The 16,268-nt window shown below is 37.4% G+C and overlaps 1 protein-coding gene across 1 annotated transcript; it reads right to left on the reverse strand.

The window, feature by feature from the left end:
- Positions 1 to 9,256: 9,256 nt before the first annotated feature.
- Positions 9,257 to 9,809, reverse strand: LOC109249355 (ferritin heavy chain-like). Its single transcript, XM_053891240.1, is given in 2 exon segments — positions 9,257 to 9,385; positions 9,387 to 9,809. Coding segments are annotated over 2 exon segments (552 nt in total).
- Between the last annotated feature and the right edge of the window lie 6,459 nt (positions 9,810 to 16,268).

The raw sequence follows: 16,268 nt of genomic DNA on the forward strand, positions 1-16,268 counted from the left end.
ACATAAAGTGAAACTACAGGAGCAGCCGGATCAACTGAGTATTGATCACAATCATGACTTCCCTCTCCAGCAAGGCTTGAAATCTTTTGGAAACTGAGACAGGGCCTACCTGTTAGCATTAGTGACTATAGACAGATGATTACATGAGACATTTTCCAAGTCTTCTAGTCATAATAAGCCAGAGAGATTAGAGTAAGTTTTCACTGTAGAACTGGTACTTAAGGCAATAGAAATATAATTCACTTTGTTTAAATTGAATTGGTTGAGCAGTCATTTTTACTCTTAGCAACACATACACGATAGAAGGAAAACATGGATAAGAAAGAGCAACAGCTCAAAAAACTAAATTGGAGAAACTATAAAGAAGAGAGGTACAAGAATATCCAAAAGGTCACACTGGAACATCCTTCAGAAATTATACTTTGACTCATAATGCGGTAGTAATTTGATCAGCCTGATTGCTGCTTTAAGAAGAACATTTGTCAACTTTGTATTCAAGGATTTACTTGGCTAGGGGAAGGGAGATTTTTTTACTTTTACTTCTGATTTATTCAAATACTGTCTAGATATGAGAATTCTTTGAGCCTTTAGGTCATTGCTTCCTGAACAATAAATAAAAGAAATGAAATGTCTTAGAAATACCTAGTTAAGTAGTTCTCTATTTAAAGAAAAATATTGTAATAATACACAGTTGCTAATAGAACAGAACTTTGCAAGTGTTATATTAGGTAAAAGTTAAATTATCACCTTAAAATTCTGATCACATATTTGCTTTTCAGTCACACCCACACTCGAAGATTATAATCACCATCAGAAGAGACATCTTTGAACATGAAGTCCAGTAATAAATAGCTGTAATTTCACAAATATCACCCCATTCTTCAAACTGTAATAATTTCACTTCCCACTGTGAACTTTAGATTCTAATTTATATTTTATATTAAATATATTAGTCTCTTCCAACAAAAATAAGATAAGCAAGCATATTATCACAAAGGAAGAGCTATGATAGAAATTTTCACATTTTGTAACTTTAATGCACAAACCAACTCATTTAGTTTGATAAGCATGGGTGTTTTTTTTTTTTACTTCAACCAAAACTGAATTTTTTGTACTTTAAAAAAGAAAAAATAATATATCAGTAGTACTTGAGTATTTTGTACAACTGGGGAAAGAAATGCTGACAGAGCAAGCATTGAAAATGGGGTGCTGGGATAATGTTTGCACAAATACACATCACTTTCTTTTTACCACTTAGAGCCACGGAATTGCTGCTGCTCTGCCTGGCAGTTCAATTATTTCCCAGGCTGGCACCTGCTATTCTATAACTTGATGGCGTTAACCACCCAAGACAAAGGTATATATTTGTTCTCCAAATGACTTCATGGAGTCCCCAAATCAGCTAAATCGTGTGTGTGTGTGTGTGTGTGTGTGTTTAGAAAACACACTTCAAATTGGCTTTGCTCAAAACTAAGATATATACTCAAAGTCAATTTTTCAGATCTTAAGAACATCTTAACACCTTACTGTCAAACACCTTGACCTTTTCACCTTTCACATTAAGATGTTTTGGCATACATGTCTGTTCTAACACCCCAGAACTCTGGGGTTTGACAGCTGAAGAGGTCTCTGAACTGTAGGATACCAGGTGCATACCCTAACTAACCCCTAACCTTAACCCTAACCCTAACTCTAATCCTAACCCCAGAAGAAGTCAGTTTTATTATCTGGAGAGGACTCTGCACTGCAAAATACCAGGCAAATACCCTAACACTTATCCTAAACCTAACTGTAACTCTAACCCCTAACTCTAATCCTTAAGTCTAACCGTAGCCCAAACCCTAACCCTAACCTTCTGGAGAAGTCTCTGAACTGCAAAATACTAGGCACACACACTAATCCTAACCCTGACCCTAGATCTGAAGAAAGTGGCTTCCTGAACACACGATAAGAAAAGCTTATTTGTTGGGAGATTTTTGATAACTGATTCAATTTCTTCACTAATTATGGGTCTGTTCAAATTTTCTATTCCTTCCCGTTTGAGTTTTGGTAGTGTGTGGGTGTCTAGGAATTTTTCCATTTCTTCCACGTTGTCCAGTTTGTTGGCATATAATTTTTCATAGTATTCTCTGATAATTACTTGTATTTCTGAGGGATTGGTTGTGATAAATCCATTTTCATTCGTGATTTTTATCTATTTGGTTCCTCTTTTCTTTTTGAGAAGTCTGGCTAGGGGTTTATTAGTCTTGTTTATTTTTTCAAAAGACCAATTCTTAGTTTCATTGATCTGTTTTTTTTTTTTTTTTGATTCTATATTGTTTCTGCTCTGATCTTTATTATTTCTCTTCTTCTTCTGGGTTTGGGGTTTCTTTGTTGTTCTGCTTCTAGTTCCTTTAGGTGTGCTGTTAGATTTTGTATTTGGGATTTTTCTTGTTTCTTAAGATAGGCCTGTATTGCAATGTATTTTCCTCTTAGGACTGCCTTTGCTGCATCCCAAAGGGTTTGGATGGTTGTGTTTTCATTTTTGTTTGTTTCCATATGTTTTTTAAATTTCTTCTTTAGTGGCCTGGTTGACCCATGAATTCTTTAGTAGGATGTTCTTGAACCTCCATGCATTTGGATAAAGAGTTGGTATCCAAAATCTGTAAAGAACTTACCAAACTCAGTACCCAAAAAATAAATAATGCAGTTAAGAAATGGGCAGAAGACATGAATAGACACTTTTCTAAAGAAGACATCCATATGGCCAAAAGACACATGAAAAGATGCTCAGCATCACTCATCATCAGGGAAATACAAATCAAAACCATACCACACTGAGATACCACCTCACACCAGGTCAGAGTGGCTAAAATGAACAACTCAGGATCCAGATGCTGGTGAGGATGTGGAGAAATGGGATTTTCCCACCAGTTGGCAGGAATGCAAACAGGTACAGCCACTGTGGAAAACAGTGTGGAGGTTCCTCAAAAAATTAAAACTAGAACTACCCTACAACCCAGCATTATCACTACTAGGAATCTATCCAAAGGATTCAGGAGTGCTGATTCTTAGGGGTACATGTACCCCAATGTTTATAGCAGCACTTTCAGCAATAGTCAAATTATGGAAAGAGCCTAAATGTCCACCGACTGATGAATGGATAAAGATGTGGTATATATATATATATATATATATATATATACACACCCACATACACACAATGAAATGTTTCTTGGCGATGAAAAAGAATGAAATCTTGCCATTTGCAGCAATGTGGATGGAACTGGAAGGTATTATGTTGAGTGAAATTAGTCAATCAGAGAAAGACAAATATATGTTTTCACTCATATGTGGATCTTGAGAAACTTAACAGAAGACCATGGGGGAAGGGAAGGGGAAAAAATAGTTACAGAGAGGGAGGGAGGCAAACCATAAGAGACTCAAATACAGAGAACAAGCAGTGGGTGGATGGGGGGTGGAGAAGAGGGGAAAATGGGTGATGGGCATTAAAGGGGACACTTGTTGGGATGAGCACTGGGTGTTGTATGTAAGTGATGAGCCATGGGAAACTACCCCAAAAACCAAGAGCACACTTACACACTGTATGTTAGCCAATTTGACAATAAATTATATTAAAAAAAATAAAAAAATAGAAGAAAAAAATAAACTGGAGCATGCTTAGAATCATAGATTTCAAAAGTATTTAGATAAATTAAAGTATCATTTTGTACATTTTAAATGTTATATAAATAAACCCAGCATAATTTGAATAATGCAAAATAAAAAAAAAGAGAAGCTTAGAAGCAGCCCCAAAAAAGAGATGTTTTGGCAGAGAAGGCAAAATGTCTGAATGAATTTTGCAATTATAATAACAAAGGGGTCTATGAGAGGTGAAAATAAGAAAAAGTGACCACCATGATATCACATTATAAAGTGCTATGGAAATGTTAATTATTATTATGTTTTATTATTTTAAGTTCTTGGCATCCTGCAAGAATGGAATTCTCAACACAAAGCAGATCACCTAAATGTACAGAAAAGAGCCTAAAGAGCCTATGTTGATGCTTGTGACACTTCTGATAGTCTCTTCACATAGTACCTACACCTTATTAACTCCAGGAACCTCCACTTTTCTCCCTTCTAGTCATGATCAGGTTCACGCCTTCCTGACAGCAGAGCACCGCCTCCAAAGTCTCAGTGAATCTTTCTACTCCATCTTTCATCCATTTTGAACTTATTCTTCACTCTTTTTATCCTCTCTAGTCTCTATCTTTCAGCACAGTCCTAGAAACACACTCTTTCCTGATTGAACCCTAAAACAGTTTCAATGATGTCTTCACTGACATCCTGATTTTTCACCCTCTTCACCTAGTTTGCCAATTCCCTTCTTTTAAGTAAGTATAGACTTCTGTTTTCTCTTGCAGAGAACATACAGTTTAGGTGCATTAGTAGAGAAAGCGCTTAACTATGTGGATGTATCCTATCATAAATTCATCCTCTCCTACTTGGCTAATAATGACTCTTGGGACCTGCCATTCCCACTCTTTCTATATGATGTTTAGAACCAGAAAAGCAAACTTTGGGGGACTATAGCAAAAAGAGCCATTTTCTAGTACTTTATTAGAGGCCTCTAGAAGAAAGGGATTGAAAATCTTTTCTCAAAGGGGCGCCTGGGTGGCTCAGTCGGTTAAGCGTCCAACTTCAGCTCAGGTCATGATCTCTCGGTTTGTGAGTTTGAGCCCCACATCAGGCTCTGTGCTGACAAGCTCAGAGCCTGGAGCCTGCTTCAGATTCTGTGTCTCCCTCTCTGCCCCTCCCCTGCTCACAGTCTATCTCTCTCTGTCTCTCAATAATAAATAAATGTTAAAAAAATTAAAAAAAAATCATTTCTCAAAATGTGAAATTCAGATTGGTAGCAATAGAGTAATCATACTCTGTAACTAACCACAGAATGTTGGATGGGAAAAATCGATGCTCATTCATGTAATTTCATTTCTTACTAGGCATTATATTGATTGGTTAAATATGCTCACTCTACTAGCCATTTAAAATAATCTCTTCCTATTTGCATTTAATCTTTCTATTTTTATTTCATAGCTTCACTGAATTTCTTCACAAGTTCCCAGCAATTGACTTATGCCTAATCACAGCCAGGGTTCACTTTTTTGAATTTGTGCAGTTACAGAAATGCAAAGTAGAAGGCTCTGTGTCCAAATTTACCGTCCTTTGAATAATTCCATAAATCTCTTTGACTTCTTAGACCAGAGGCTGTCAGTTTGTACTGTTGGCAATTAACTGATTAATCTGTTACAGATATGTCCTGCTGGGTTAAGATTTCTGTAAGTACAATCAGGCTTGTAGGATTTCTTCCTTACTAACTTCTCACAGCAGACTTTGTCATGTTATATATAACTCATAGGTCTTGTAAGCTTCTCCTTTAGTTATTACCATATAGACTAATGGTTAGGTGCCTAGATCCTCAAGTTAGACTATGTCAACTTGAAATTCAAGTTCAGCCACTTATTGTGGGGCATCAGAGAATTAATGTATCTCTGAGTTCACTGTGATCATCTGTAAAATGGGGATAACAATAACACCACCTCTTGTGATGAAGCAGAAATGTGGTAATTCATGTAAGTGAATGAAAATATACCTTCAAGTATATATAGTAAAATATACCTTCAAGTGCCTCCTGTCTCCAGGCGACAACAGCATAAAATATGTAAACAAATGAGGAATCTTTATTTGATGAAATTTAATCTGTTATTCATGTTGCATTATTGTTCTTTCTCAAATTTTCTGTCCCCCTCAGGTAACATCCATCCCTCATTATCAGAAGGAGGAAATTTCTTAACATGTTATTTTGACAGCATAATTTACCCAGTTGGTTGTCATTATGATGATGCTTTAGATTTGTTTACAGTCAACTGTTCTAAGAGGAAGAATAGCTGGCCTATATTCTTCCTCATACATTACTGAAAAATGCTACATTCTCTTGGTGAAATTTTGTTGAATGATTGTGTAGCATACCTCTTTGTAAAGTGGAGAGTGATAAATGAAAACACTTCCTACTTATACTCTTGATTTAATTAGTTGTTAAAATAATCTCATATTGGACTTGTATTTTACTCTTAGAAAATTGGCAAAATGCTAATACATCTGGTTTAACTAGGCTAAGTTCATGTCTTATTTAACTTTGATTCCCTAGCACAAACTCATTTATTAAAATGAATGCTTATTGAATCAAGTTAAGTAGCCACACAGTAAACAGATGAACGTTGTGGTTAATAATGTGGGCCAGACTGAAATACTTTTCTTGTCGAGAAGCTTACTTTAATCACCTTATTCTCTAGCATAATATAATCATTTATTAAAATGATAGAATATTTTCCTTATATAGGAGATAGTGGTTTTGTATGTTGTTGATATCTGCCTGAGAATAAAATAGGTACTTTATCAAATTTGTTGGAGGTGTCATGAGAATTGATACGTAAGACTAGTTGTGGGAACAAATTTAAATTAAAAAATCTGCAAGAGTTCACATTTAGATATTGCCTTGTGCCCACTCTTGTTTGGGAATAATGCATCTTCAGTCTATAGAATTGTATCATGTACTTTAGGCCTAGAAAGAAACGTGATAGACCCTCTATGGAACCTGTAGAGGAATGCATTGCAATAGGGTGCTCAACCTAAATCAAATAATGATGCAGACAGTGTTGATGACCTCCATTGGAGGAAAAAGAGGGGTAAGGTGCTGCACACTAAGCACATTACTCATTATATATTAATTTAACAATCTTGGACTTTACTAATTAAATGCTTTGTAGCATATATGCCTTATTTTTTTTTTCTCAGAATTAAATATGTGCATTTTGAGGGATTTTAGCATGCTTTGGAGAGAGGAACGGCCAACTCATTTCCAGAAAATTCAGGCACCAACTGCTTTTGACCAAAAGGTATATTACTGACAAAAATTCAGCAGTCTAATCTGGAAAATCGAAATTAAGAATTCTGCTGCTGGTGAGTTGAATACATAGGTGAATAATATAAGCTACTTAGCAGCTTTGGACCTTCGCTCAACTTGGGTTTAAATACTGGAGAACTATCAATGTTATCATTTCCAGAAGTCATTCTTTTACAAATGGAGATTAGGATATGATGGAAAAATACAGTGTTGGGAGTTATCCATCAGGAAACAAAATGGAAGGTGTGTGATATCTATCCAGTGTCATGGTGAGGACTCTCCATATTACACTTCTGCCTTAAAACTTACTGTGCTAGAAACTTCACAGCAAAGATTCCAGTTTTTCATGGTGATTTTTTAGTGAAAGAGAGTGAGGTTTAGCTGCCAGTCATGTGCTTCTGGAACAACATACAATGAGATCTTTTGATGTTGTTTCCAATCATTTTCTTTAGAATACTGTTCTGTGAGATTTCATAGAAAAAGGATCCCATGATCAGATATTTGGGAAATGGTGAATATTTTATTCCCTTGTCATAAATTCATTGTGTATATATTTTTTTTACATTAGAAACTTAGAATTTCCAGAGTAAACAAAAACTTAAAAATAAAACAAAAAATCCTGCTAATTCAACAAATGCAAACATTATATATGTGTATGTGTATATGTGCATGTGTGTATATGTATATATTTATGAATTCATTTTTCACTGAACATGTGCCAATAGTTTGTGGCACTGGCTGATACTGATGTCTTGGGAAGGCTGGTCTAAGGAATTAAAAGCTGTAAATTATAAAGGAAATACTTCCAGGTGAGAAGGGATGCCTATGGTAGCCCCCTTCAACTACTCTGTATTTCCATCCAGGTAATTTAAAAAATTTTATTCCTTCCATGCTTTCATTCTTTTTCCTTTCAGTGGACTCTATACTGGGGATAAAGAAGAAAATGTCACTTACTGCTCTAGAGGAGCTTTATATTCTACTAGAAATAATTACAGTGGAACCTGGTAAAGGTGTGGTGATAACAAGAAGATATATTGGCTTCAGTTTTCTTTCTTTTTTTAAAAAGTTTAATTATTTTGAGAGAGAGAAAGATTGCACATGAGTGTGCATGAGCAGGGGGTGGGGCAGAGAGAGAGAGAGAGAGAGAGAGAGAGAGAGAGAGAGAAGCAGGCTCCCCACTGACAGAACAAAGTTCGATCTTACCAACTGTGAAATCTTGACCTGAGCTGAAATCAAGAGTTGGGGGCTCAACTGACTGAGCCACCAGGTGCCTTGGCTTAAGTTTTCCTGATAGCAAATAACAAAAACTAAATCAAAATTAGATTCATGAAACCCAAAGGCAGAAATACAACCTGGCTTAGGAAAGGTCTAGAAAGCAGCTATATCATTTCCAATAATGCAGTGCTTTTCAGCAAAGAGTGTCTTCCTAAGCAAACATTCAGAATCTGGTCTGGATATTCACAATGAACTCTGCTGCTGGCTGGAATGAATACATATACACATACACATACACATATACAGATATACCTATGATACAAATTAAAGAAAACACACATAAGTGGTAGTTTTGTAATGCAACATGTATGGCAAGCATTGACCACAGGAAATTACTACCAGTTTGTAGGGTGAAGCTGGCCTAAGACTTGTTTCCTATTAACACTGTTGCCCAGGATAAGGTTGTCAGAAGTGCTCTGACATTCTGACTTCTGAGATCTCCATCTTGCTATACAGATTTAACCATTAGCATTTGTATTATTTAATGAACATAAACATTTCAGATAAAGCCAAAACCCTCTCTATTTTAAACTCTGCCCAATCCCGTTCCCTTCACTTCTTCCCCAGAGGCAACTGCAGTCACGATCATCAGGCCATGTTCCTATACTTTTACTATTCACATATACCCACATTCATCAGGGCCCAAACTCACCCCATTCAACCCCCATCCTCATATACCCAAATCGTTTATAAGGGTAAGATTAATATTGTATTTTCCAGGGTCCCATGGAATACCTTCTCCCTCCATCTTAAGAGATCCTGAGCTGCATACAGGTGGGGTTGGGTGGGCAAAGGGACTCCTCGTTACTGATTTTAAAACTTAAAAGGTGAGAGATGTGCACACAAATCAACCAGAGACTTTCATTTATTCAGAAACCAAATAACGTGATTGAAACCAAATAATTTTATTTATGGAAAACTGGAAGAAAAAAAAACTGGGACGTTTTGCAAAAGCAATACTGCAAAATGCATGCCCGGCATGGTGACCAGGGGAAGTCACCATGCACCCTGTGGCTATGGGAAGGCAGTCCCAACTCAGTTCTTGTCTCTGTTGCCCAGGGTGAGCTTGTCAAAGAGGTACTTTGCCAAGCCATCTTCCGGGGCCCCATCTTGCGCAGGCTGGTGATGTAGCCCCCCAACTCTGATGACCTTGACTTGCTCGTGGCTCGTGGAGGTAGTTGGTCTCCAGGAAGCTGCACAGATGGGCGTCGTTCTTGTCGGTGGCCAGCTGGTGCAGGTCGAGCAGGCTCTGGTTCAGGCTCTTCTCCAGGTGAAAGGCGCACTCCATGGCGTTGAGGCCGTTCTCCCAGTTGTCGCGGTCAGGCTTCACGATGTCGCGGAGGCGGATGCGGCCCCCACGCTGGTTCTGCAGCTGCATCAGCTTCTCGGCATGCTGGCTCTCTTCGTGGGACTGGCGCTGGAAGAACTTGGAGAAATTCTCCAGGGCCACGTCGGCGCGGTCGAAATAGAAGGCCATCGACAGGTACACGTAGGAGGCGTAGAGCTCCAGGTTGATGTGGCTGTTGATGGCAGCCTCGCATTCGGGGTGGTAGTTCTGGCGCACTTGAGAGGACGGCGCGGTGGCCATGGCTGGCGGCGCTGGCACCAAGGCGAAGGCGAAGGTGGCTCAGAAACGAGGGAGGTGAGGCCGAAGGCGGTAGCGGCGGGTCCCTGGTGCCTTTTCAGAGTGGGTGAAGAGGAAGGCCAGAGGCGGGTGAGTTCCTGGGCTGGCGGCTCTGGAGCTCTGGGCTGGAACTGGAGGGTCCATCACATTACCCAGGAGTTGGATGACAGGTGAGGATCCGTTCACCGATCATTGGGGTCAGAGGGAAAGGGGCCCAGGACTGTGGAGGGCCTAGAGGCAAGGGCAGGGTAGGTGGACCGCGAGTGCTGTTCTAGGTTCTAAGTAACCTGAGTGACACAGGGTGACTCTGTGCTGAGTGTGTGGTCTCTGTAATATTTCAAAATGTCACTCATGGGGAGCCTGGGTGGCTCAGTTGGTTAAGCCTCCGACGTGGGCTCAGGTCATGATCTTGCGGTTTGTGCGTTTGAGCCCCACATCAGGCTTTGTGCTGGCAGCTTGGAGCCTATAGGCTGCTTTGGATTCCGTGTGTCTCCCTCTCTCTCTGTCCCGCCCCTGCTTTCGCGCTCTCTCTCTCTCTCTCTCAAAAATAAATGAACATTAAAATGAATGAATAAAGATGTTACTCACGAATGTAAGTGCAACGGTTTTGAGTTAATCACATGCATGGTTTCTTTGAACAATTTACATGAATACTGTCCTGATGTGATTGTGCATTAAATACGGTGCTTTTGTGGTATCATTGGTATATTTAGTATCATAAGGCTTTATTTGGATGGCAGCTATCCTCTGTGGCTCAACATCCATGATGTTGACACTTCTGATAGCCTCCTCACTCAGTTCCTAGACCTTACTAGTTTCAGTGACTTCACTTCTCTCCTATTCGTGGTCAGGTTCAGATTTTTCTGCCAGCAGAACAGCACCTCCAAAATCTCAGCGAGTCTTTCTACCTCTCGATCTTCCACTGTTTTTGCACTTGTTCCTCATTCCCTTTATTCTCTCCCATTTCATAAACTTTCAGCTTAGTCCTAAAAACACATTCCTTCTGCCCTGTCTGGATCCCAATATGGACAGTGTCAGTGATCTCTTCACTGACATCCTGGATTTGCTTACTCCCTCTTACCTGGCTTGCTAATTCCCTTCCTGCTGGGTAAATTCAGATTTCTCTTTTCTCTCACAGAAAACAAAAGTTTAGGTGCATTCTTAGAAAAAGCACCACTAACCATGTGGATATGTTCCTCCCCTCCAACCTTATCTGTACTTTCACTGCCACTCAGAAAGCTTTTTTTTTTTTTTTCTCTCTCCCAGTTATATTCTATGGAATGAGACACAGTGGTAGGGAATACCACCGATCTCAGACTGCCTTTCATTAATTCATTCAGTCATTCAGCAAATATTTACTGATTAACTAATATGGCCCAGGCACTGGTCTGCAATTTGGGCATACATTAGTAACAAGGAGAGAAGTCTCTGTTCTGATGAGGTTTGCATTCTAGTGGAGAAGCAAAACAAACTAAACAAACACAAAGCTGCCTTATTTCCCCCCTTATTGTTGCAAATACATACATACAAGATATCATGCATGTATATGGAAATTTAGAAGGCAATATATTCTTATAACTCAAGGATATATTAATGGGAGACTTAAGACTAACCTAGGTATTTATAATTTATTTATTTGTGCATTAATTCAACAACCACTTAGATATTCCAAATATGTGTCAGACACTGTTTGATTCTGCAAATATACAGAAGAATCAAATGTGCTCTCTGTTCTCAAGGTACAAGATACAGTGACAGAATATTATAGGTGCTCTCAGATAAGTGAGGATAAAATGCCTATTTTCATAGAAAGGCTTAATCCCAAGGCTTTAATTAATGCAGTAATTTTTGGTCTCTTTATTTCTCTTTGAACATTGGTACTATTTTATAATCATTGTTTATGATGAAAACAAAAGATCAAATATCAGATGTCACAATATAAACCTACCTAGGCAGTTTTAGAGGCATGTGATTGTTGATTCTGTAAATAAAGAGAATAACATCTACTTGATAAGTTGATTTTAATGATAGAATGGCACTACAGATGGAAAAGAACTACGTGATCATTTTCTCAATGAGAAAATTGTATCCTGTATTTTCTTAACACCAGGGTTTGGTGTTAATATAATTGTAGACTTTCAAAATTTTCTTGGAAGATTCCATTGTAGACTTCACTGTAAGAATCTGTTTAAGCAGAAGAGATCTTGATTTTTTAGAACATTTTCTCATTGTATCTTAAGATTGTTTAATAACTAATTTATCTCTATAATTATACTCTTCAAATATTTAAAATAATAATACTGTTGAATGACTACTAAGGGGTGATAGTGGTAATTCTGTAATATTTCATTCCTCATCATTACCTCCTAGGGAAAGAAGGTAATGGTAAAATATGTATTATAAATAAGAGCAACTTAACACTTAACCAACTTTTCTAAAGGAAATCAATAAAGAAGTATGAACTGGAACTTCAAATTTCTACAAAATAAATATACATAAGTATAAATGAAAGCATTACATTTAGTTTTTCTAAAATGAGAAATATAAAAATACAGAGAATGAGAAAACTTCAAAGCAGATCATGTTTCTTAAAAATATTGCCACAGGAATATAAGATAAAGGTTTCTTTGAAATGTTTGTGGTCAGTGTTTGTGTTGTATTAGTAATAGTGTCCTGCATAGAAACAGAACCATTAGTATATATATGTGTATGGGTGTATAAATGTAAGGATTTACATGTGATTATTGAGGCTAGTAAGTCCCAAAATCTACAGTTGGCAAACTTGAGACCTAGGAGAACAAATGGTGTAGCTCAAAGACTAGCAGGCTAGAAACCCAGAAAGTTCAAGTCAAAAAGGTAGTAAAAAAAAAAAAATCAGTTTCCCAGCTCAAAGCCAATCAGGATGGAGGGGTTCTCTCTTACTTGGCGGTAGGTCCACCTCATTGTTCTCTTCAGGCCTTCAAATGAGTGAAGGCTTACTCACATTAGGAAGGGCAATCTGCTTTACTCACTCTACTGTTTCAAATGTTAACTTCGTGGAAAAATACCCTCACAGGCATACACAGAATAATATTTGACTAAATATCTGGGTACCCCCTGGCCCAGTCAAGTTGACATGTAAAATTAACCATCACAGCATTAGTCATAGTAAATGCAGAGTCAACAAATAAAACTTACAGTGCCATAAGAGGTGAAAATTCTTTGACTTTCACTTCTCTTTATCACTTAAAAATGTTATAACATTAATAGCTAGACAGTAAGTTCTGACACAATATTAGTGATTAACCCTTGTTCATTCATTCAGTATATTTCTAGTGAGCACCTATTATATGCTAGGTACTTTTATAGATACTAACATAGAAACTTTTTCTATAAACTCATATTTGCATTTTGTTGCAGTGAAGTGATATTCAATGTACCATATAATTCTTTAAAAATTAATACATGCAGGGGTGCCTAGGTGGCTCAGTTGGTTAAGCATCTGACTTCGGCTCAGGTCATGATCTCACACTCTGTGAGCTCAAGCCCTGTGTTGGGCTCTGTGCTGACACCTCAAAGCCTGGAGCCAACTTCAGATTCTTTGTCACCCTCTCTCTCTGCTCCTCCCCTGCTTATGCTCATGCTCATTCTCATGCTCTGTCTCTCTCTCTCTCTCAAAAATAAACATTAAAAAAAATTAATACATACAATAGGCTTTATGGTATATTCATAGGTAATTAGACCATAAGTAGCAGCCATTGGTGGCTTATGTCACTCTCCATAAATAAAAGTGTGTGTGTGATGTGGGTGTGTGCGTGTATATATATATATATACACTGTGTGTATATATATATATATATATATATATATATATATATATGTACATGCACTCACACACATCACACACATACACATATAGATAGATGTATACATGTATGTGTGTGTGTGCATGCATATGTATAAACAAATCATTTAGTGAAGGGTAATGAAAAGTAAAGTATCAGGGCGCCTGGGTGGCTCAGCTGATTAAGTGTCCGACTTTTGTTTTTGGCTCAGGTTAGGATCTCGTGGTTCGTGGGTTCACGCCCCACATCAGGCTCTGTGCTAATAGCGTGGAGTCTGCTTAGGATCGTTTCTCTCCCTCTCTTTCTGCCCCTCCCCTGCTTGTATTCTCTCTAAATAAATAAACTTTTAAAAAGTTAAGTATCAATCTAAAATCAATATTACCTATCAATCTAAAGTCAATATTGATCTGTCTCTGGTCTGCTGACTCTGTTATCTCATTATTACAGATACTCTCTGAGTTAGTTTTTATTATCGCCTGTATTTTATAGGTAAAGAAATTGTGAATTAGAGAGCATGTAATATGCTCAAGTACACATCTTGTAAAAGCAGAAAGTGACAGTCTGAACTGATTCTTCTCTAGGTAGTTTGGAAAGTTTGCTGGACCATGATGAGCTCTTTTAAGACAAAGACTGTTTAATTGTTTGATGCTAAATTTCACATAGTAGGGGCTCAAAAATATGAATTAAAGGATTGACAGGCCTAAGAGAAGCTTTAGTCTAATTTTTCCAAATTAAAACAATGTGTCGGAATGGATGTTGAATATGTATTTAAACTGTTTCCTTTAGAAGGAAAAAAAAATCAAAGATACCCAATGGTGACAGATTACGATTATAGTTTTATTTTAACATGCATCAACATAAAACTAGGCATAAAAATCTGTATGCTTAAATGTATGATTTTATAACTATATATACAAATAAACAGTAATTTTTAGATTTTTATTTATATTCATTTACTAATATTTGTTATAAATATATGCAAATAAGACTATAAAACTAATAAAGTTAAGAAATTCCAGTCATGCATCACATTATGTTTTTTGTCTGTGTAAACACAATCACTTTTCACTGAGACTAGATTTAGTTACTAACATGCAAGTTTTCTTTTGGGTGTCCCATGGCATGCCTATATGCCCCAATATACATTCATCATCTTAGTTCTTGACCCCTCTTTACTGAGATGATTGATACACTTTAGTTAATATAATGGCTCATAATGTGATTTTGCTTTCAGTTTGTGGAAGCCATCATTTAAATATTGTCCATCTATGTTATTTTTTTATTAACCCATGTAAAGCAAGGTGATACTTTATTCTGATGCAGCTTATTTCATGAAGTATTAGGTCTGAATAATTTGGGGAGCCTGGGTGGTTCAGTTGGTTAAAGTGTCTGACTTCGGCTCAGGTCATGATCTTACTGTTCGTGAGTTCGAGCCCTGCATCGTGCTCTGTTCTGACAACTCAGAGCCTGGAGCCTGCTTCAGATTCTGTGTCTCCCTCTCTCTCTGCCCCTCCCCCCACTCTCTCTCTCTCTCTCTCTCAAAAATAAACATTAAACAATTTTTTTAAAAGTCTCAATAACTTCAGTAACTGAACGTGCTGAAGTCATTCTATTAAACTATTGTTCATTTCCAGTCATCACCTTAAAAGGAAGTTTTAGGGGTGGTTTAGTGGCTCAGTCACTTAAGCATCTGACTCTTGATTTTAGCTCAGGTCATGGTCTCAGAGTTTGTGAGACTGAGCCCTGTGTCAAGAGCCTGATTGGGATTCTCTCTCTCCCCCTCCCCTTCTCATGCACACACTTTCTCCTTCTCAAAATAAACATTAAAAAAAATTAAAGGGTTTTAGTCTTGGCAGCTGGTAAAACAAGTCAACATGACCAAAAGGGTGGATATAGAACAGTTGTCATTTTACACTAGGACATGCCAGTCATACAGCAGTCACACACAGCCTGACTTAGAGCACACAAACAAATATGGACACTGAGTTTGTGAGGCTGTATTGAGCTATGACGAAATCAAGATGATCCTGAAAATGCTTCCAGTAATTTTTAATTTAGACGTAAACAAAAGAACAGATCCATGGAATTCTCAAATACAGCTAGAGTACACTGAGTTAGAATATCCCAAACACACCATATATCTAATCAGTAAGTATTTAGGATGTAATATATGTCGAACTTTGTGTTGAATGTTGAATGATGGCAATAGACATTGACTTTAATATCATAGCCCAAGAGTCTGTTTCAGTTCACTTTGTTCACCAACAAAACGCAAATATGACCAATATAAAATTAGTTGTCATTGAGTTGATAATCAATAGAATATATACTAATTTATTTACTTGGAACTATTCAGTGTATTCAATAATATTTTGTTTAAAATCATTACTTCTATTGTCACAGAAACAAATTACTACAGAAATTCACATACATTTTCCTACATAGCAATTATGTTTAGGGAAAATAGAGTTAGTGAAACTATGTTAGTTAACCTTGTCAACTATGTTAAAATCACCAGTTATTTAACCAGCACAACGAGTTTATTTGCAAATAGCAGAGGAATTGCAGTTCGAGACAGGCAAACTCTGACAAACCATAT

The sequence above is a fragment of the Panthera pardus genome, unplaced genomic scaffold, assembly GCF_024362965.1.
Source record: "Panthera pardus isolate Hobbes unplaced genomic scaffold, ASM2436296v1 HiC_scaffold_27, whole genome shotgun sequence".
NCBI classification, from domain to species: domain Eukaryota; kingdom Metazoa; phylum Chordata; class Mammalia; order Carnivora; family Felidae; genus Panthera; species Panthera pardus.